General features: G+C 48.8%; 1 protein-coding gene across 2 annotated transcripts in view; it reads left to right on the forward strand.

The window, feature by feature from the left end:
• The first annotated feature begins 1,292 nt into the window (after positions 1–1,292).
• Positions 1,293–23,337, forward strand: part of prkg1b (protein kinase cGMP-dependent 1b) — a 750,557-nt gene continuing 728,512 nt past the window's right edge. For both annotated transcript variants that reach the window (XM_087999056.1, XM_087999057.1), the window contains exon 1: positions 1,293–1,712. In XM_087999056.1, the coding sequence (XP_087855182.1) occupies positions 1,402–1,712 (311 nt within the window). In that variant the 5' untranslated portion in view covers positions 1,293–1,401. The remainder of the gene's footprint in view (positions 1,713–23,337) is intronic.

The following is a 23,337-nucleotide window of genomic DNA, read 5'->3' on the forward strand; positions in this document are numbered from 1 at the left end:
TAACCGAGTTTACCTTTGAACCCAAAACCGAAACAACCCTATGTGGATTTAAATCTTGAGTGAGATTGTGTTTGACAGTGTGCGTCCGACCCCTCCTTTAAAATGTAACAAAATAACAGGTCTGAACTCAATTTGCTTTTATATTTTCACACAGGTTGTAGAAAGACGAGGTTATCAAAGTAGGTTGAGGCAATGAAATAAAGCAGAAAGTCAGACTGCTGGACAAAATGCAGCTGAAACCCCCAGGGTCAGGGTCAGGGGTCGCGGCCACTGTCCCAACCGAGATTGACTGGGGAAGTAATTCAGCGCAAAACAGCAAGCTGTGACACTCGGACAGCACCTCATGCTGCAAAGTCCTTAGAAAGTTCGAACAAGCAACGGCGGAAGGGAAGGAGGTGGGGGGACAGAGAGAGGAGGGGGGTGGACAAGTCAAGGATGGGGAGGGATTGGGGAGACAAACGAGGGGAGGGAAGGAGAGAGGGAGTTTCAAATGGGAACAAGTGCAGGGGTGAGGGGAGACAGAGGAGGGGTGGACAAGTGAAGGGATGGGGAAGGATTGTGGAGAGAGAGGGGGGTAGGAAGAGAGAGAGAGGGGTGGGAAAGAGAGAGGGGAGCTTGGAGCTGGGAACAAGTGAAGGGGTGGGGGGGGAGAGAGAGCAGGGGGGATGGACAAGTCAAGGGATGAGGGAGAGGGGTTTGGGGGAGAGAGAGAGTAGAGGGGTGGGAAAGACGGGATTGCAGATGGGAACAAGTGAAGGGATGTGGGGGAGAGAGAGAGCAGGGGGGATGGACAAGTGAAGAGATTGGGGGGGAGGGAGAGAGGGTGGGAAAGGGAGAGGGGGGCTTGCAGCTGGGAACAAGTGAAGGGCTGGGGGGAGGAGAGAAGGGGGTGGGGAGAGCGAGAGAGAGAGAGGGAGGGGTATAGAGCTGGGGACAGGTGGAGGGGAGGGGAGAGGAGGGGGGGGGATGGAGTTGGGGAAGTTGGGTTGTAACTCCTGCAGGGACCTGTAGGCGCCACAGTTGCCTTGTAGATGGAGCATTGACGTAAGGCAGTGAGAGAGAGAGAGAGAGAGAGAGTGTGTGTGTGTGTGAGGGAGGGAGGGAGAGAGAGAGAGTGAGAGAGGCTCCCAGCTGTGGACTGAGCAGTGCCGGAAGGACGGGCGATATCGCTGGCACAGAAAGCTTCCTCAAAAGAAACCACTTCCCAAACTGGCCGCTCGCCCAGGTTGATGTTATATTTTTCAGAAGAGGAGCAGTAGGGGAGGGAGGGTGTGGAAGTTGGTGAGACAAACCCCTGCTGTTACAACAGAGCAGAGAGGAGCGGAATTCTCTGGGAAAGTTCCGCAAAGTGGGCGGTGACTTTGGGGAAAGTTGGCGGAGGGAGAGCTCGCCAGCACTGACATGGGAACTCTGCGGGACCTGCAGTATGCTCTCCAGGAGAAGATCGAGGAGCTGAGGCAGCGGGATGCCCTGATCGATGAGCTGGAGCTGGAGCTGGACCAGAAAGATGACCTGATCCAGAGGTTGCAGAATGAGCTGGACAAGTACCGCTCAGTGATCAAGCCGGCCAGCAAACACAGCGCAGGCCAGTGTGCGGGCTCACTGCAGGAACAGCAGAGAACTAAAAGGCAGGCCATCTCAGCGGAGCCCACCGCCTTCGACATCCAGGACCTGAACCATGTTACCCTCCCCTTCTACCCGAAAAGTGCACAGTAAGCAGCTTCATCTGTACCTTCGCGCTCTCTCACTTCCTCTGTCTCTCCTGCTCACACACAGTCTCTCACAAACTCAAACACGCACTGTCTCCACCTCTCTCTCACAGTCTCTCACAAACACACACACTGTCTCCATCTCTCTCACACAGTCTCCCACAAACTCAAACACACACTGTCTCCACCTCTCTCTCACACAGTCTCTCACAAACACACACACTGTCTCCATCTCTCTCTCTCTCACACAGTCTCTTTCACACATGTCTGTGTCTTTCTCTCACACGAACAGTATCTCACTGTCTCTGTCACAGTCTCACGCACAAACTCTGTCTCTCACGCATACACAGATACACTCTTATGCGTACATTACTGTCTGTCTCACACATAGGTTGTCTCTCTCTCTCTCACACACACACAGTCTCTGTTCTTCTGTCTTTCTGTCAGATCCAAACATATGCTGCGTGTTGTCTTCTCTCTGTCTCTCACACACACACACTGTCTCTCTCTCCCACAGACACAGTGTCTGTCTCTCACACACTGAGCTGTCACTTGCCCAGTCACTGCGGGTTAATCTCAGTCCACAGTTACATTGCCATTGCCCCCAGTCCGCATCATTGCTTCTAAGCCCACAGCAATACCAAGTGACTTATCAGTCTGTGTGAAGGAAGCAGAGGTTTCTGTATTGAGCCATGTGCTGGGGTTGGAGTGGGGGATACAGAACAGATCTGCCAGGGCTGGAGAGGGAGACGAGTGAATGGGTAAATCACTCGGATAGAGTGACGGGAGCAGGCGGAGTGATTCAGTGAGTGAGTTAGAGGGGGCAGCCTGTGGCTGTAACCTGGGTATAGGACACCCCAGGGAGAGGAGAGTGTGTGTATGTGTGTGTGTGTATGTGTGTGTGTTGGGTGGTGGAGGGAGCTGGTCAGCAGGACAGGCCCTTGAATGATTTCTAGCCGCTCACACTGACCTCTCTCCCTGCTCTCAGCATCATCAGTTTACAGCTTCTGGCTCTGTGACAATGACAGGGCGAACTGGAACAGGTTCAGGTAGAGCCGAGCTTTCACAAGCTGCCGCTTATCTCTCCATGTGGTTCAGTCAACGTTTCACAGCATTGTGTACCCCCGGTCAGTGCTGGCAAATCCACACTTCCCAATCTCTCACCAACTGGAGGAGCATGCTGTTTTATTTTGGGCTTGATGTTGCTCCTGACAGGGATCTGTTGGTTTAATGGGAAAATCTAACATAACAGACAAGGTGACCACTTCACAAAGACCAACATGAAGCATTACTTCAGACTGTTAATGTGAACTAAGCAATTAGTTCCCCTTCACTGTCTCTCTCGGTGTCTGCAATGCTGCAGTCCACTTCTACAACTGTCCCTTCGGCTCTCTCTTTAGAAGTAAAGCGTAGTCTGTGGCCAGTTATTGCTGGAGACCTCTAGCTGCCAGCTAAGAATGACTAGGCAGGAGGGGGGTCACTTGTGATTCAGTAGCACTGCCTCTCCCTCAGAGCCAGAAGCATAGCTGCTTTGGAGATGTGTCACAGCGTCCCTCAACAGGTTGATTTTAGATGAATTGCTGTAGGCAGACAGGATGTACTGTACTGGAGGCGTGTAGCTAACCCTCGGGATGATATACCACTGCTGTACTAATTTAATGAAGCTCCTGCTGTGATTACTAGAGTCTCCGGTCTCTCACGGACGTGGGAGCCCAGAGTTAGTCAGGGAGATAATTGTCACCAAGACAGGCATGATCGAACCACCACGATTATCATTCAATCTGTCAATCTCCTCAACTTTATTCCTACTCTAGTCACCAAATCCCGATTCCTCATGGTTTTATTGTTCACCCCTGCACCCCCTCCAACAACCCACCATAAACAGAAATGAATACAAAATCTTCTAATGATCTTATATCATTCTTTTTAAAAAATGATATGGGATGAGGGTGTCACTGGCCAGGCCAGCATTTATTGCCCATCCCTAATTGCCCAGAGGGCAGTTAAGAGTCATCCACATTGCTGTGGTTCTGGAGTCACATGTAAGTCAGACCAGGTAAGGATGGCAGTTTCCTTCCCTGAAAGACACTAGATGTTATTTTTCAAACAATTGAAAAATAGTCATCATTAGATTTTCAAATCCAGTTTCTTTTCCTATTGAATTCACATTCCACCATTTGCCCGAACGGGGACTCAAACTTGAGTCCCCAGAACACTACCTGGGTTTCTGGATGAACGATTCTGTGATATTACCATGAAGCCATGGCCTTCTTACCTACATATATACCCTGCAGCATGTGGGAGGCTGTTTTATTTTATGGAAACTCCATTTCAATGTCACACTCTACGACAATTTGCTTGTCTTTGTTTGTCGAAGTGAAAATGATTTCACTTTGTAACTGTAACTGTAGAGAGCGCTGTCTTTTGCCACGTTTATCGACCCTGACTCTCCAGCATCTGCAGTCCTCACTTTTTTCAATCTGTCCCTGTAATGTAGGTTCCTCAGCTTCTGGAGTGTTCCAATGAATCCTTCCTGCTGGGATGAGGCTGAGTGGTAATGTCACTGTGCTCGTCATCCAGAACCCCAGGCTAATGTTCTGGGGACACAGAAAGTCTCTGATTTTAACTCCGCTTTCTCTCCATGCAGGCTGCCAGACCTGCTGAGTCTTCCCAGCAATTTCTATTTATGTTTCTAATTTACACCATCCACAGTCTTTGGGGTTTTTTTGTTTAATGCTCTGGGGTTATGGATGCAAATCTCACAGTGGCAAATGGTGACGTTTGAGTTCAATTAAAACATGGAATTAAAAGGTAGATTAATGGTGACCATAATAACAATCCATTGTTGTAAGCAGTCACGAAGATCGTTTAGGGAAGGAAATCTGCAGTCATACAGTCATAGGAGAAAGTGAGGACTGCAGATGTTGGAGAGGCAGAGCCGAAAAGGGTGGCGCAGGAAAAGCACAGCAGCTCATCCAGCATCCGAGGAGTAGGAGAGTCGATGTTTCGGACAAAAGCCCTTTGTCAGGATTCCTGGTGAAGGGCTTTTGCCTGAAACGTCGACTCTCCTGCTCCTCGGATGCTGCCTGATGTGCTGTGCTTTTCTAGCACCACACTCTCGACTCTGATCTCCAGCATCTGCAGTCCTCACTTTCACTTTCTTTCGGGATGTCATAGAGATGTACAGCACAGAAACAGATCCATGCTGACCAGATCTTACAAATTATTCTGGTGCCCTTTGCCAGCATTTGGCCCATACCTTGGTCCTTACCTGCTTTGGCCTCCACGTGACCCACAGCACTCTGATGGACTCTTAATTTCACACTGAATGAGCCAAGCAGGCCCCTCAGCCCAAGAGAGGTAATTCGGGATGGATGGATAAGTGCTGACCGAATGAGGAGACACTGCATTTTGTAAATGAATGCAAAAAAGTCTTTGTTCTGTTTGAGGTAGTCTCAGGGCAAGCATCCCTGCTTTAGCCATTGATTAAAGAATCACAACACTTTGATGTGGCTCAGTGAATAGTTGCTAAAGACTTGCCCACATTTAGAGAACTGAAAGTCGAAGAGGGTAATATGAGTGCACTCAGCTAATTGTAAGCTGGAATGACTGACTGTCAGGTATTGCACTATGGGTAGAGTTATTGTCTCCAGAATTATGGAGTGACCATTCACACCATAGCTGTAATCACTTTTCCTGGCAGAATTGTACTATAGGCTGGAGTGACGGCCTCTTTTATATTTTAGTCTGGAACAACCTTTCTGAGAACATTCACGCTGTAGGCTGGAGTGACTATCCCTGGGGTATTCATGCTGTAGTCTGGAGTGACTGACCCTGGGGCATTCATGCTGTAGCCTGGAGTGACTGTCCCTGGGGCATTCACACTGTAGCCCAAAATGACTGTCTCTGGGCCAGTCACACTGCAGTCTGGAGTGACTGACCCTGGGGCATTCACAGTGTAGAATGGAGTGACTGTCTCTGGTGCATTTACACTGTAGCCTAGAGTGATTGACCCTGGGGTATTCATGCTGTAGCCTGGAGTGACTGTCCCTGGGGCAGTCACATTGTAGCTTGGAGTGACTGACCCTGGGGCATTCACGCTATAGTCTGGAGTGTCCGTCCCTTGGGCATTCACACTGTAGCTTGGAGTGACTATCTGTATGGCATTCACATTGTAGCCTGGACTGACTGTCCCTGGGGTATTCATACTGTAGCCTGGAGTGACTGACCCTGGGGCATTCAGGCTGTAGTCTGGTCTGACTGACCCTGGGGCATTCACGCTGTAGCTTGGAGTGACTGTCCCTGGGGCATTCACGCTGTAGTCTGGACTGACTGTCCCTGGGGTATTCCTGCTGTAGTCTGGACTGACTGACCCTGGGGTATTCATGCTGTAGCCTGGAGTGACTGTCCCTGGGACATTCACGCTGTAGTCTGGAATGACTCTCCCTGGGACATTCATGCTGTAGCTTGGTGTGATCCTGTAACATAATAATTGAAAGGTTTTCAGTCATGTGTTCAAGACTTGTTGCCCATTTTACATCCGATGTGATTTGTGCAGATTCATGCTATTGAACAATGGGAAAACAAATTGCAGTTGTCTAAGATCACAGTCCAGATTGTGAGCAGGGCAATATTTCACTGAAAGGATATTGTTGTCTGCTAATTACTTGTGTTTTTCTCTGGATTGTATATTCCAGCAGGTGTAACACTGCAATGGCCAATTGAAAATCTGTGTCATATGGTGATGTTATTGAGATTACTTGCATTGGAGTTTCTGGGAGCTGTGGGGAATATGGGTATAATTAAACAGAACCACATGGGAATATTAACTCCTTTTTCAATTTTACTTGGAGTCAGTCAAGTGATGATTGAGATTTTGCTTCAGGAAACCTGAGTCATTAGAATAGTTTGGAGTGCCATCACTGATTCTTTCAGAATTATCTAATTCTTTTCATGGGATGTGGATTTCACTGGCAAAACTGGCATTTGTTGACTATCCTTAATTGTCTTTGAACTGAGTGGCTTGTTGGGCCATTTCAGAGGGCAGTTGAGAGTCAACTACTTTGGATTGAGAGTGAGGTACAGGCCAGACCAGGTAAAGACAACAGATTACCCTCCCTGAAGGCTATTCATGTATGAGGTGGATTTTTATGACAACTAACAACGGTCGGCAAGAAATTTATTTATTCCATTTAATTGTGACCACCTGGGATTTGAACGCTTTGTTTTCACAATATTGGCCTGGGGTGTCCCAAATTACTGGTCCACTGATAGTACCACTGTGTCACTGCCTTCCCTCATTGTAATTCCTGATTTGGTTTTTGCATTGAGTGCTGAGCAGAGGGTGCTGGGGACTGAAAGTTTGTTTAAGTTTTTCTGCCAAGTTTGGAAATGTTTGGGGCACAAAGGGCTGTTTTGTTGAGAGAGAGGGAACATCATTCCCCCCATTCTCTCACCACCGTTCTCCCACTCCCACCTCCACTGCTATGTGCCACACTAAGAGCACATTCAAAGACAGGACAAGATGTTGTACTGTTCAACAGGGAGGAATCTGACCAAGTGATGCTTATCTTTCAATTTGTCTGTACTTCAGAGCTTGTTGCTATCTGTTCGAGGAAGTCTTGTACTGCAATGGGTAGTGTCCCCCAAGCTCTGAGGCAGAACCCTGTATTGAATTTCCAGTACATGGAAGGTGAACTCACAAAGTAAGGCTGAGGTTGAGTATTTACCTGCGAATTGTTCCGGGAGACACCAGTGCAGCTTTGACCATCAAAAACTGAAAGAACTGCAGGTGCTGTAAATCGGGAATCCGAAACAGAAGTTGCTGGAAAAGCTCAGCAGGTCTGGCAGCATCTGTGCAGAGAAATCAGAGTTAACGTTTTGGGTCCGGTGACCCTTCCTTTTAGTTCTGAGGAAAGGTCACCAGACCTGAAACGTTATCTCTGATTTCTCTCCACACAGATACTGCTGAGCTTTTCCAGCAACTTCTGTTTCTGTTTCAGTTTTCACCAGTGCCCCCTTGGTGATAAGAGTGGGAGAAGTTTCTGATCAGCCGTGTGATGAAAAGTAACTGGGGCCTTTGCTATCATTATTCATCCCTTTAGGTTGCAACACGCATGATATATAATGCCACAGCAAGTCGGTCTGTCTGAGGAAGCAGCTTGGTTGGGTGACCAATCCGAATCAGGTTGGTGCCAACGGCACGAGGTTCAATCCCCATTCTAGTTGGGGTGGTGTGTGGACGTGCTGCAGGCCCTACTCTGAGTGGGTGTTATGCTGCTGTCGGTCAGTACTTTGTAGCCTCTCAGAATTTAATTCACAGGGATTTGTAAGAGCAAAAGAAATCAACAATACTCAAAAATCAATTGAACTGACAATAATCAGCCTTTATTGTAAATACTTGAAGCAATTTGGCTGAGACTTGGAAAGAGGAGGGATCCAATTTGTTCCCTGCTTCCCTTCCAAGTTTCGCACCTTGCAAAAGAAAAGGAGGTCATTACATACATTAGAATATGCTGAGCAATTACAGATTATCATGAAAAGTGTGTCACCTGTAATGCTAAACCTTAGTCTAAAAGAAAATTAATCATTTGCATCATTCCATAACTCTGTTTCTATTCCATGAAAAAGATGACTGAAGTTTTATATTTGTTTAAATTCAGTTTTAGATTACTTACCACGTGGAAACAGGCCCTTCGGCCCAACAAGTCCACACCAACTCTCCGAAGAGCAACCCACCCATACCCATTCCCCTACACCTAACACTACGGGCAATTTAGCATGGCCAAGTCACCTGACCTGCACAGTTTTGGACTGGGGGAGGAAACCAGATCACCTGGAGGAAACCCACACAGCCACAGGGAGAATGTGCAAACTCCACACAGACAGTTGCCTGAGGCAGGAATTGAACCCAGGTCTCTGGTGCTGTGAGGTAGCAGTGCTAACCACTGTGCCACCGTTCCTGAAAGCTGTTTGTGACCTTTTGTTTTATAACTTACTGAATTATAACTTGAGACTTGACCAATTTTTTCCCCATCATGCAATGTTAAATGTTTTCCCACAATACTACATTCCCCCCTTTTGTCATATCATGACAATCAGTTATATAGGCATTTTGAAAATCCGATTGGAAATGCATTGGCACAAGCAGACAAGTAACCCTATTCCTGCTAGCAATAGTACTAGTTCATGAGGGCTATTATGTCAAATCTTTAGTGTTTAAAGATCCAATCAAACATTCAGTGACCCAACCAACTGGGTGGGTTATAATCATGGAGTTCATTCCCAATGTCTTGTATGTGGTCAGCATGTTGCTTAATAAGTTCAGCTCAGTTGGTAATATTTTCAGAGGAATCTGGAATGTAAGTACAGCACTCCTGACCCACAACAGCACATGTTCCCCCTTGCGAGGCTAGCAGATAATGCAAAGCCAGTCAGTTCTGCAGTGCCACTGTCCGGACAGCCACTAGCTCAGCTGAGACCTCAGTCAGAGCTTGTCCAGTTCCCTTGGCTTCTAAAGTTGTCTCGTTGGCCAGGTATCCCAATGCTGAGGCTGTGTGAACCAATTCGCTGGGTACTCGATCCATTCTGTATAACGGAAAAGACAACATGAGGAACTGGACCAGCCCAGTAATGGCTCTCATAGTTCGTGGTGGTGCTTAAGGGAGGTCAGGTGATGCATGTAGGGAACAACATAACCCAGACAGCAGGATCCTATCCAATTGGCAGGAAGACATGGGTATGCTTTGGTGCCACATATAAAGTATGTGCTATTGTAAACTGTAAAATCATCAACCAATGTCATCCAAGGCTGCATGATGGATTAGACCCATGGACTATCGGATGTAATATTCTATATCCTGGTCCAATCACAGTTAAACATCCCATTTCTTGAAATACTGACTACTGGGCCTTGCCAGTCAAATGTGAGATTACATTTGCTTTGCCCCATTAGCATTCCCTGTCCTAACTTTCAAAAGCATAGGGACCCTGTCATGTTATTCAAATGGACTGTAAAGGAAAGGGACAACTGAGTTGTGATTATATGTGGGCTGATACCATGTTGAGAATATAGTCATTTCATAACCTCCTGATTCCCATATCCTCATTTCCCCATTAAGCCTTGTGTGATTCCATCGTAACATCCACTCAACTGTTTCTGATATACAGAAAGGGAGGGGGTGGGTAGGTATTCCTTCTCTTGAACGGATATGTGTACCAACCCAACACTTATATTCAATTTCTCAGTGTACATATATGACATATGTAAATAAGTGTTTGCGTGCAGTTCCCGAATAGGCCGGTTTGTCAAATGTTCACCTACCCCTAAGAGTTCAAAAAGTCCAAAGAGTACCAAAATCATGCTGTGTTGTTGACTGGTTGAGGAGTAACCTTCTTCCAATCAGATAGATGAACCCAATTGGAACGTCCTTCAGTTGTGACCGAGGTTGGTGTTGCTAGTAGGACTTGAAAGGGGCCACTCGAGCGATGTCCTCATGTGTTTCTTTCCCAGTTCTGGACCAACACGTGGTCCCCTGGGTTTACTCGTGGATGTTGGTAGGCGATTGTGTTTTCCTCAGTTGGGCAATGCGATTGTTGGACCTGTGAGTGAAGAAACTTTAGAGAAGAGTTAACTGTTCCAAGTAATTCTGCATTTGCTCACCCATTACATGGAGATCCATGCCCTTTAGGGGTTCAGTATGAGCATCCCATGAAGCCCTCATTAGCTGACCATGAACTATCTCTGTCCGATCTGTGAATGTGGAGTCACTCACATGTGAAATAGTGCCAAGGACAAAACTTTGAGCCAGTTTAACCCCGTGTCTTCGACTAATTTAGATAACTTTTCTTTTCAGGTACCGTTGGCCCATTCCACAATCCCCACTGTCTCTTTGTGATACATGCAGTGCAGTGCAGTAGCTGTTTAATTGAAAGTGATTCACACAATTCAGTATTGATTCAGGCCAGAAAAATGTGGCCCATTGTCAGAGTTTATCATCTTAGGCAACCTAGAGTGGGGAATATCTTCTGTTAGCAATATTTTCACCACTATATGTACAGTACAGTTAGTGCTGGGGAAGGCTTCAATCCATTTGCCAAATACATCAATCATCACTAAATAGTATTTATAACATTGTACCTCAAGTAACTCAATAAAAACAAGCTGTATACATCAAAAGGACCACCTGGCAGGGAGAGGAATAGTCCTGGAAGGGCATTTAATACATTTACCTTGTTATTTTTCATGCAGATAAGACATCTACCCAACCGTGTTTAAGCTGCTGTATTTAAATCCGGGCGCCACCAGGTGTTTAAAAGTAGCTGCACCGTTCCTTCCTTGCTGAGATGGGTACAATTATGCAAGTAACCAATAAGCACTGGGAACAGAGAGTCAGGAATACAAACTTGAGTTACCGGTGTTAGCCAGAGGTCTAGTGTCAAGGAGTGCGAATACCCCATTGGCGTGTCACGTACACGTTCACATTCAGAGGCGTTCCTCTATAAAGTTTGAATGGCAGTAAGATTCTGGCATGCCCTTTCTCCCTGGAGTAGCTACTCGATTTGGAGCCAGATTCCTGTCAGTTGGAACAACTAACATGGCTGATGCAACTGCCTCTTTAGCAACCGAATCAGCACGGGCATTTCCTGATTGTCCCCCTTTGTGTGGGCGGTACATATAATAATATCAATTGACAAGGAATCATAATAGCATCAAAGAGATTTTTAACCCAAAGAGCATTTTGAATGGGAGTCCCCGTAGAAGTGAGGAAGCCTTGTTGCTGCCAGAGGCAACCAAAATCATGGATAACACCGAATGTGTATCTGGAATCAGTGCAGATGTTAGCAATTTTATCAGTGGCTAGAATACAAGCTTTGGTCAGGGCAAAAACTCGGCTTTCTGTGCAGAGGCATGGGTCTGAAAAGCAGCAGACTCCTGAACAGCAATATTCCTTGTGATAGCATAGCCTGACTGCCAGACACCATCCAGGGAAACAGAGGAAGAGCCAGCAACATAAAATATGGAGGTCAGGATTTTCAAATGGGAGATCTGCCAAATCTGGGTGAGGAGCAGTAAGGAAATGATTCAGAAGGAAACAGTCATGCGGGGGGTGGGGGTCAGGAAGATCATCAGGGAGTTGCTCAAGGAACGTAGCAGGATTTAAAGTGGAGTAGTAGCGAAACGAGAGGTAAGGGGTCTGCGATAGTGAGATCTCAGCAGCTCAGACGAGCATGAGTGGGATGTTGGGTCTGCTGAGATGTGAGGACATTGACAGCAGAGTGCGAGGCGTACACCTGTACGGGCTGGTGGAGGGTCGGGTTAGAAGCTGCCTGTACTAACAGGTGGACAGCAGTTAGGATTTGAGGGCATGGAGGGAGACCATAGGCAACAGGAGCCAATTTAGTAGAATAACAGCCCACCGGGCGACAACGGTCACCATGCTGCTGAATTGGGACACCAGTAGCACATTCACCTATCAGACTAAAATACAACTGAAAGGGTCTGTCATACAGTGGGCAGCCTACTGCTGGGGGTGCAGCCGAGGTATCTTTGAGGGCAGAAACTGACTGCATGGCCGAGTCAGACAACTGAAAGTTAAGGGAAGCATTCAGAGAGGAATAAGGAGTAAGGGCTCTATGATAAGCTGTCACGTTTGGAAGCCACTGCCTGCAAAAATTGACCAGCCCCAAAAAGGCTCCCATCCTGGGTGAGGTAGGGAGTGGGGTTTGTAAGATGGGGTAACTGCTTCTGGGTGAGGGAACAATCAGTAGCACTGATTAACACACTCAAAAATTTAACTTGTGATTGACACTTCTGAAGCTCCATGAATGGAGACACGTCAGTTGGTAAACTGTGTCCTGTTTGTTATTATCCCAAACAGTGCTAGCAAGGAGTATGTCATCCACCATTGAAAGATAGTGGGTCCTCCAGGGGGCATTAGTGTGGTCAACTGGGAGTGCAGTACTTGTGAAAAAAGGGTAGGAGAATGAATGAAACCCTGTGGGAGTCAAGTCCAAGTATACTGTACCTATAAACGTGAAGGCAGACAAATACTGTAAGGCTGGAGCAAGGGGAATCGCCAAAAAAAAGCATGCTGAAAGTCAACAAGAGTGAAAAGACATGCTTCAGGCGGGATGCTACTGAGAATTGTAGCTGGGTTGGGCACAATAGGATGCAAAGCTTCCACAGTTTGATTGATACGGTGGAGATCTTGGACTGATATTCAGGTCCAGAAGGATTGGGGTGTTGCAAGGTGACCAGCATGTAAAATTCCCTGTGTAAGGAAAGACTGGACCATTTCAGAGGCTCCTTGCTCAGCTTCTGGACACAAAGGGTACCTGTGGAATCTAGGGCAAGAGCAAACCTGGTTTGACCTTAATTGGGGGAACCTTAGTGAGTCCAACTTCATGTTTGGACATTGCCCATAAGTCAGGAGGAACCCCTGAGGTTAGGGACACATCAGCGACGTGGTGGGCCAGTGTGCCAGTCACGCAGAAAGGCTGTGAAAAATACACCTGGGAACCCTGAGGAAAAGTTTGCCTTTTGAAATAAAAAGAATCAGCTGCTTGCCGTCGCAAAGCTGCAGCTTAAAATCCTAGCGATGGCCCTCATGAACAGTGAGAGTGACGTGAGGGGCCGTGAGTCCCAGTTGGTGCCAGAGATGACAGGGGCACCTTGTCAAGGAAGGCAGAGCCCTCCCATCCCTCAGTGAGGCCAATAACTGTCACAGTCTGCAGAGTTGGAAATGTGTTGCTGGAAAAGCGCAGCAGGTCAGGCAGCATCCAGGGAACAGGAGAATCGACGTTTCGGGCATAAGCCCTTCTTCAGGAATGATCTCCAGCATCTGCAGACCTCACTTTCTCCTCACAGTCTGTAGAGTCCCAAGCACTGCTTGATAAATATTCTGCATTTGAACAGAGCAGCCTGTGTGATCAGAGCATAGAGTAACATGGGGTCAGTAACATCTAAAAGGTGGAGGGGGTGAAGTCAGAGGCATGAAAATCGATTGACCCCCATGAGGAGGAGCGAAGAGGGGTAAGGTACGACGGCAGGCTTCAGGGAAAATACATTTTGATATGCCCCCATCGAGGCACACAATCCCTACCTGCAAAGGGCAGAGTAAGTCACGTCCAGTCAGGTTGACACCTCAGGCTTGAGTTACAGCAAACGGAATAGAACGGCTAACGGCCTTCAAACTGGACAGGAAGTGGGCAAACAACAGGTTCACCCATCAAACCAGAAATTTCCACATATTCATTAGAGAGGGGAAAATTATACCTTTGGATCTTGGACCACGTTAGGTGAGAGTGAATCGCACTGGGGTCAATCATAAAGCAAAGGGAGATCCCTTCAGTGCAAAGTATTGCTGTAGGCCCATCAGCATGGTCTCCTGAGAGGACAGGATAGTTGGCCTGGGATAGTCAGAAAGGGTGAGAGGTAGTGAAGGATGTGTGCTTCCGGTGAGAACCGTGGCCCTGTTTAGAGGGTAATGAACAATCCCTGGCATAGTGGCCAAGCTGCCCAGAGGCATGATGGGAAGGGGTCCCATGTGGTGAAGTGCAGTGGTCATGACGAAATGATGTGTACCTGTGCTGGTCAGTCTGGTGTCCATGTTTCATTGTGGGGCTAGGAGAACAGTGGCGAGCAGATCTCTGTACAAACCCCTGCTTGATGCGGGGTACAGTATCAAGACCAGGCAGGTCGTCATGGCCATTGCTCGGGTAGTACGACATCACACATCACATCTGGGCTTCACTATCATCTGACCAATTCATATTATCAGTTTGTATTGAAGATGCTACCCTGTCAGGCAAAACCTGCAACAGCATTGCATTAAACAGAGGGGACTGTCCTCCTTCAGTGTCCCCAGAATAGAGGGCGACTGTGCCGCAGACACAGTCAAAAAATGCAGTAGCTTCCTCCTTCGGGGTAGGTGTAGTCAAGAAGTTTAAATGTGTCTCCAGGTTTACGGAGTGCATGCTGTAATGATGTGAACATCAGTGTGCTTGGATGATCCTCTGCTTGGTGTGCAGTACTAAATGTATCCCATGTGGCCCCATTTACACCCAATTCAGCTTTCCATCTTTCACCCAGATCGGGGAGGAAGGGAGCTCTAAATAAGGGGATATTGGTGCCGAGTAGTAGCACCATACTTGGTTGCAGAGTGTCTTAAATAATTGAGGAATCCTTAAGGGTCATCCTTGTACGATGGACAGTGTGTCATTATTAAACACAACCCATAGGGTTTCGAGGCCTGCCAGACCTGAATGAATGGTTCTGCCTGATGATCAGCAGCAGCTCATGGATTCAAAACAGACTGAAGGGGATTAATGGCGGCGGGTGATGCAGAGGGAGGCGTTCCTCACCTGCAGGCTGAAGAGAGATATCACAGAGGGAGGGATCGAAGATGGTGTTGGACTGTTGTTCCGATGAGGGGTCAATACAAGATTGAGTGCGGTGAGCAACAGGCTGGATGACAGCTGAAACAGAAGAATACCCTTTGAGGTGTACAACTGAAGGCGAAGTTGTGCCCTGGTAGGAGGCTCAGAAATGCTTTATATGTCCCAAACAGGGCTTAAGATTTCCAATGATTACAGATTTCTTTATCCAGGTTGATGTACTTTGTTTAGACAGGAGCAATTTCACCAGCCTGATCTCGATGGTCACTGTGCCTCTGAACAATGTAGTTATTCATTGTCCCGAAGAATTGTTTAACTAATTGGTTTTTGATGACAGGTATTGTATTTATTTAAAATATAGTCACAAAATACATTTTTCAACTTGTGGCCAGAACTGTTTAGATAATCACCACATTCGCATGTTGTTTACAAACAACACATCTTTCTGGAATGTTCAATTCGGTTGGAGTGCTCTATTTGAAATTGTGATGGAAGTCAATTCCTAAGTTGAAAATCTTCAGAAAGACGAACATGCATTTTCATAACAGCTTTTTCCTTTTGAAGAAACAGATCACTGACCCCACACTTTTACTGTCTCCGTCACTGACCTCGCACTGTTAGTGTCTCCATCACTGACCCCACATTGTTACTGCCTCCGTCACTGACCTCGCACTGTTAGTGTCTCCATCACTGACCCCACATTGTTACTGCCTCCGTCACTGACCCCGCACTGTTACTGTCTCTCACTGACCCCACACTGTTACTGTCTCTCAGTGACCCCGCACAGTTACTGTCTCTCACTGACCCATACTGTTACTGTCTCTCACTGACCCACACTGTTACTGTCTCCGTCACTGACCATACACTATTACTGTCTCCGTCACAGACCCCACACTGTTACAGTCTCCATCACTGACCCTGCACTGTTACTGTGTCCGTCACTGACCACACACTGTTACTGTCTCTGTCACTGACCCCGCACTGTTACTGTCTCCGTCACTGACCCCGCACTGTTACTGTCTCCGTCACTGACCCCGCACTGTTACTGACTCCATCACTGACCCCGCACTGTTACTGTCTCCGTCACTGACCCCACACTGTTACTGACTCCATCACTGACCCCGCACTGTTACTGTCTCCGTGACTGACCCTGCACTGTTACTGTCACCGTCACTGACCCCACACTGTTACTGTCTCCGTCACTGACCCCGCACTGTTACTGTCTCCGTCACTGACCCCACACTGTTACTGACTCCATCACTGACCCCGCACTGTTACTGTTTCCGTCACTGACCCTGCACTGTTACTGTCACCGTCACTGACCCCACACTGTTACTGTCTCCAACACTGACCCTGCACTGTTACTGTCTCTCACTGACCCTGCACTGTTAATGTCTCTGTCACTGACCCCGCACTGTTACTGTCTCTCACGGACCCCACACTGTTACTGTCTCCGTCACTGACCCTGCAATGTTACTGTCTCCGTCACTGAGCCCGCACTGTTACTGTCTCTCACGGACCCCACACAGTTACAGTCTCCATCACTGACCCCGCACTGTTACTGTCTCCGTCACTGAACCCGCACTGTTACTGTCTCTCACTGACCCTGCACTGTTACTGTCTCTGTCACAGACCCCGCACTGTTACTGTCTCCGTCACTGATCCCGCACTGTTACTGTCTCCGTCACAGACCCCGCACTGTTACTGTCTCCGTCACTGACCCCGCACTTTACTGTCTCCATCACTGACGCTGCTCTGTTACTGTCTCTCACTGACCCCGCACTGTTACTGTCTCCATCACTGACCCCACACTGTTACTGTCTCCGTCACTGACCCAGCACTGTTAATAACTCTCACTGACCCCGCACTGTTACTGTCTCCATCACTGACACCGCACTGTTACTGTCTCCATCACTGACCCTGCACTGTTACTGTCTCCATCACTGACCCCGCACTGTTACTGTCTCCATCACTGACCCCACACTGTTACTGTCTCTCACTGACCCTGCACTGTTTCTGTTTCCGTCACTGACCCCGCACTTTACTGTCTCCATCACTGACCCCACATTGTTACTGTCTCCATCACTGACCCCGCACTGTTTCTGTCTCCATCACTGACCCCACATTGTTACTGTCTCTCACTGACCCTGCACTGTTACTGTCTCCGTCACTGATCCCGCACTGTTACTGTCTCCATCACTGACCCCACATTGTTACTGTCTCCATCACTGACCCCGCACTGTTACTGTCTCGGTCACTGACCCCGCACTGTTACTGTCTCCGTCACTGACCCTACACTGTTACTGTCTCTCACTGACCCTGCACTGTTACTGTCTCCATCACTGACCCTGCACTGTTACTGTCTCTCACTGACCCTGCACTGTTATTGTCTCCGTCACTGACCCCGCACTGTTACTGTCTCCATCACTGACCCCACACTGTTACTGTCTCTCACGGACCCCACACTGTTACTGTCTCCATCACTGACCCCGCACTGTTACGGTCTCTCACTGACCCTACACTGTTACTGTCTCTCACTGACCCCACACTGTTACTGTCTCCGTCACTGACCCCGCACTGTTACTGTCTCCATCACTGACCCCGCACTGTTACTGTCTCCATCACTGACCCCGCACTGTTACTGTCTCCAATACTGACCCTGCAGTGTTACTGTCTCCATCACTGACCCTACACTGTTACTAACTCACACTGACCCTGCACTGTTACTGTCTCTGTCACTGACCCCGCACTGTTACTGTCTCCATCACTGACCCTACACTGTTACTAACTCTCACTGACCCTGCACTGTGACTGTCTCCGTCACTGACCCTACACTGTTACTAACTCTCACTGACCCTGCACTGTTACTGTCTCCGTCACTGACCCTACACTGTTACTAACTCTCACTGACCCTGCACTGTTACTGTCTCCGTCACTGACCCTACACTGTTACTAACTCTCACTGACCCTGCACTGTTACTGTCTCCGTCACTGATCCTGCACTGTTACTAACTCTCACTGACCCTGCACTGTTACTGTCTCCATCACTGACCCCGCACTGTTACTGTCTCCATCACTGACCCTGCACTGTTACTGTCTCCATCACTGACCCCGCACTGTTACCGTCTCTCACTGACCCCACACTGTTCCTGTCTCTAATACTGACCCTGCACTGTTACTGTCTCCATCACTGACCCTACACTGTTACTAACTCACACTGACCCTGCACTGTTACTGTCTCTGTCACTGACCCCGCACTGTTACTGTCTCCATCACTGACCCTGCATTGTTACTGTCTCCATCACTGACCCTGCACTGTTACTGTCTCCATCACTGACCCCGCACTGTTACCGTCTCTCACTGACCCCACACTGTTCCTGTCTCCAATACTGACCCTGCACTGTTACTGTCTCAGTCACTGACCCCGCACTGTTACTGTCTCCATCACTGACCCTGCACTGTTACTGTCTCTCACTGACCCTGCACTGTTATTGTCTCCGTCACTGACCCCGCACTGTTACTGTCTCCATCACTGACCCCACACTGTTACTGTCTCCATCACTGACCCCGCACTGTTACTGTCTCCATCACTGACCCCGCACTGTTACTGTCTCTCACGGACCCCACACTGTTACTGTCTCTCACTGACCCCACACTGTTACTGTCTCTGTCACTGACCCCGCACTGTTACTGTCTCCATCACTGACCCCGCACTGTTACTGTCTCCATCACTGACCCCGCACTGTTACTGTCTCTCACTGACCCCACACTGTTACTGTCTCCAATATGACCCTGCACTGTTACTGTCTCCATCACTGACCCTACACTGTTACTAACTCACACTGACCCTGCACTGTTACTGTCTCTGTCACTGACCCCGTACTGTTACTGTCTCCATCACTGACCCTACACTGTTACTAACTCTCACTGACCCTGCACTGTTACTGTCTCCGTCACTGACCCCATACTGTTACTGACTCCGTCACTGACCCTACACTGTTACTAACTCTCACTGACCCTGCACTGTTACTGTCTCCGTCACTGATCCCGCACTGTTACTAACTCTCACTGACCCTGCACTGTTACTGTCTCCCTCACTGACCCTGCACTGTTACTAACTTTCACTGACCCTGCACTGTTACTGTCTCCGTCACTGACCCTACACTGTTACTAACTCTCACTGACCCTGCACTGTTACTGTCTCCGTCACTGACCCTGCACTGTTAATTTCTCCATCACTGACCCCGCAATGTTACTGTCGCCGTCACTGACCCCGCACTGTTACTGTCTCCATCACTGACCCTTCACTGTTACTAACTTTCACTGACCATGCACTGTTTCTATCCATTACTGACCCTGCACTGTTACTGTCTCCATCACTGACCCCACATTGTTATTGTCTCTCACTGACCCTGCACTGTTACAGTCTCCATCACTGACCCTGCACTGTTACTGTCTCCATCACTGACCCCGCACTGTTACCGTCTCTCACTGACCCCACACTGTTACTGTCTCCAATACTGACCCTGCACTGTTAGTGTCTCAGTCACTGACCCCACACTGTTACTGTCTCCATCACTGACCCTACACTGTTACTAACTCACACTGACCCTGCACTGTTACTGTCTCCATCACTGACCCTGCACTGTTACTAACTCTCACTGACCCTGCACTGTTACTGTCTCCATCACAGAACCCGCACTGTTACTGTCTCCATCACTGACCCCGCACTGTTACTGTCTCCATCACTGATCCCACACTGTTACTGTCTCCATCACTGACCCTGCACTGTTACTGTCTCTATTGCTGACCCCACACTGTTACTGTCTCCGTCACTGACCCTGCACTGTTACTGTCTCTATTACTGACCCCACACTGTTACTGTCTCCGTCACTGACCCTGCACTGTTACTAACTCTCACTGACCCCGCACTGTTACTCTCTCGGTCACTGACCCCGCACTGTTACTCTCTCGGTCACTGACCCCGCACTGTTACTGTCTCCGTCACTGACCGCGCACTGTTACTGTCTCCATCACTGACCCCACACTGTTACAGTCTCTCACTGACCCTGCACTGTTACTGACTCCGTCACTGACCCCGCACTGTTACTGTCTCCATCACTGACCCCACATTGTTACTGTCTCCGTCACTGACCCCGCACTGTTACTGTCTCCATCACTGACCCTACACTGTTACTAACTCACACTGACCCTGCACTGTTACTGTCTCTGTCACTGACCCCGCACTGTTACTGTCTCCATCACTGACCCTGCACTGTTACTGTCACTCACTGACCCTGTACTGTTATTGTCTCCGTCACTGACCCCGCACTGTTACTGTCTCCACCACTGACCCCGCACTGTTACTGTCTCTCACAGACCCCACACTGTTACTGTCTCCATCACTGACCCCGCACTGTTGCTGTCTCTCACTGACCCCACACTGTTACTGTCTCCGTCACTGACCCCGCACTGTTACTGTCTCCATCACTGACCCCGCACTGTTACCGTCTCTCACTGACCCCACACTGTTACTGTCTCCAATACTGACCCTGCACTGTTACTGTCTCCATCACTGACCCTACACTGTTACTAACTCACACTGACCCCGCACTGTTACTGTCTCCATCACTGACCCTACACTGTTACTAACTCTCACTGACCCTGCACTGTTACTGTCTCCGTCACTGACCCCATAGTGTTACTATCTCCGTCACTGACCCTACACTGTTACTAACTCTCACTGACCCTGCACTGTTACTGTCTCCGTCACTGACCCTACACTGTTACTAACTCTCACTGACCCTGCACTGTTACTGTCCCCGTCACTGACCCTACACTGTTACTAACTCTCACTGACCCTGCACTGTTACTGTCTCCGTCACTGACCCCATAGTGTTACTATCTCCGTCACTGACCCTACACTGTTACTAACTCTCACTGACCCTGCACTGTTACTGTCTCCGTCACTGACCCTACACTGTTACTAACTCTCACTGACCCTGCACTGTTACTGTCCCCGTCACTGACCCTACACTGTTACTAACTCTCACTGACCCCGCACTGTTACTGTCTCCATCACTGACCCTGCACTGTTACTGTCTCCATCACTGACCCCACATTGTTATTGTCTCTCACTGACCCTGCACTGTTACTGTCTCCATCACTGACCCTGCACTGTTACTGTCTCCATCACTGACCCCGCACTGTTACCGTCTCTCACTGACCCCACACTGTTACTGTCTCCAATACTGACCCTGCATTGTTACTGTCTCAGTCACTGACCCCGCACTATTACTGTCTCCATCACTGACCCTACACTGTTACTAACTCACACTGACCCTGCACTGTTACTGTCTCTGTCACTGACCGCACACTGTTCCTGTCTCCATCGCTGACCCTCCACTGTTACTAACTCTCACTGACCCTGCACTGTTACTGTCTCCATCACAGACCCCGCACTGTTACTGTCTCCATCACTGACCCCGCACTGTTACTGTCTCCATCACTGACCCCACACTGTTACTGTCTCCATTACTGACCCTGCACTGTTACTGTCTCTTTTACTGACCCCACACTGTTACTGTCTCCATCACTGACCCCACACTGTTACTGTCTCCATCACTGACCCTGCACTGTTACTGTCTCTATTACTGACCCCACACTGTGACTGTCTCCGTCACTGACCCTGCACTGTTACTAACTCTCACTGACCCCGCACTGTTACTGTCTCCGTCACAGACACCGCACTGTTGCTGTCTCTCACTGACCCCGCACTGTTACTGTCTCCATCACTGACCCCGCACTGTTACTGTCTCTATTACTGACCCCACACTGTTACTGTCTCCGTCACTGACCCTGCACTGTTACTAACTCTCACTGACCCCGCACTGTTACTATCTCGGTCACTGAACCCGCACTGTTACTGTCTCGGTCACTGACCCCGCACTGTTACTGTCTCCATCACTGACCCCACACTGTTACAGTCTCTCACCGACCCCGCACTGTTACTGTCTCCGTCACTGACCCCACATTGTTACTGTCTCCATCACTGACCCCGCACTGTTATTGTCTCCGTCACTGACCCCGCAATGTTACTGTCGCCGTCACTGATCCCACACTGTTATTGTCTCTCACTGACCCCGCACTGTTACTGTCTCCATCACTGACCCCACACTGTTACTGTCTCCACCACTGACCCCGCACTGTTACTGTCTCCGTCACTGATCCCGCACTGTTACTGTCTCCATCACAGACCCTGCACTGTTACTGTCTCCATCACTTGACCCCGCACTGTTACTGTCTCTCACGGACCCCACACTGTTACTGTCTCCGTCACTGACCCTGCAATGTTACTGTCGCCGTCACTGACCCCGCACTGTTACTAACTCTCACTGTCCCCGCACTGTTACTGTCTCCGTCACTGACCCTGCACTGTTACTGTCTCCAACGCAGACCCCGCACTGTTACTGTCTCCATCACTGACCCCACACTGTTACTGTCTCCATCACTGACCCTGCAATGTTACTGTCTCTTACTGATCCCGCACTGTTACTGTCTCCAAGACAGACCCTGCACTGTTACAGTCTCCGTCACTGACCCTGCACTGTTACTGTCTCCGTCACAGACCCCACACTGTTACTGTCTCGGTCACTGACCCCGCACTGTTACTGTCTCCGTCACTGAACCCGCACTGTTACTGTCTCTTACTGATCCCGCACTGTTACTGTCTCTTACTGATCCCGCACTGTTACTGTCTCCTTCACTGACCCCGCACTGTTACTGTCTCCATCACTGACCCTGCAATGTTACTGTCTCCGTCACTGACCCTGCAATGTTACTGTCTCCGTCACTGACCCCGCACTGTTACTAACTCTCTCTGACCCTGCACTGTTACTGTCTCCGTCACTGACACCGCACTGTTACTGTCTCCATCACTGACACCGCACTGTTACTGTCTCCATCACTGACCGCACACTGTTACTGTCTCTCACTGAACCTGCACTGTTACTGTCTCCGTCACTGACCCTGCACTGTTACTGTGTCCGTCACTGACCCTGCACTGTTACTGTCTCCATCACTGACCCTGCTCTGTTACTGTCTTCATCACTAACCCTGCACTGTTATGTCTCCGTCACTGACCCCGCACTGTAACTGTCTCGATCACTGACCCCACACTGTTACTGTCTCCATCACTGACCCCGCACTGTTACTGTCTCCATCATTGACC

The sequence above is a fragment of the Chiloscyllium plagiosum genome, unplaced genomic scaffold (assembly GCF_037043375.1).
Source record: "Chiloscyllium plagiosum isolate Xiang-an unplaced genomic scaffold, Cpla_swu_hap1 HiC_scaffold_22, whole genome shotgun sequence".
Lineage (NCBI taxonomy): Eukaryota > Metazoa > Chordata > Chondrichthyes > Orectolobiformes > Hemiscylliidae > Chiloscyllium > Chiloscyllium plagiosum.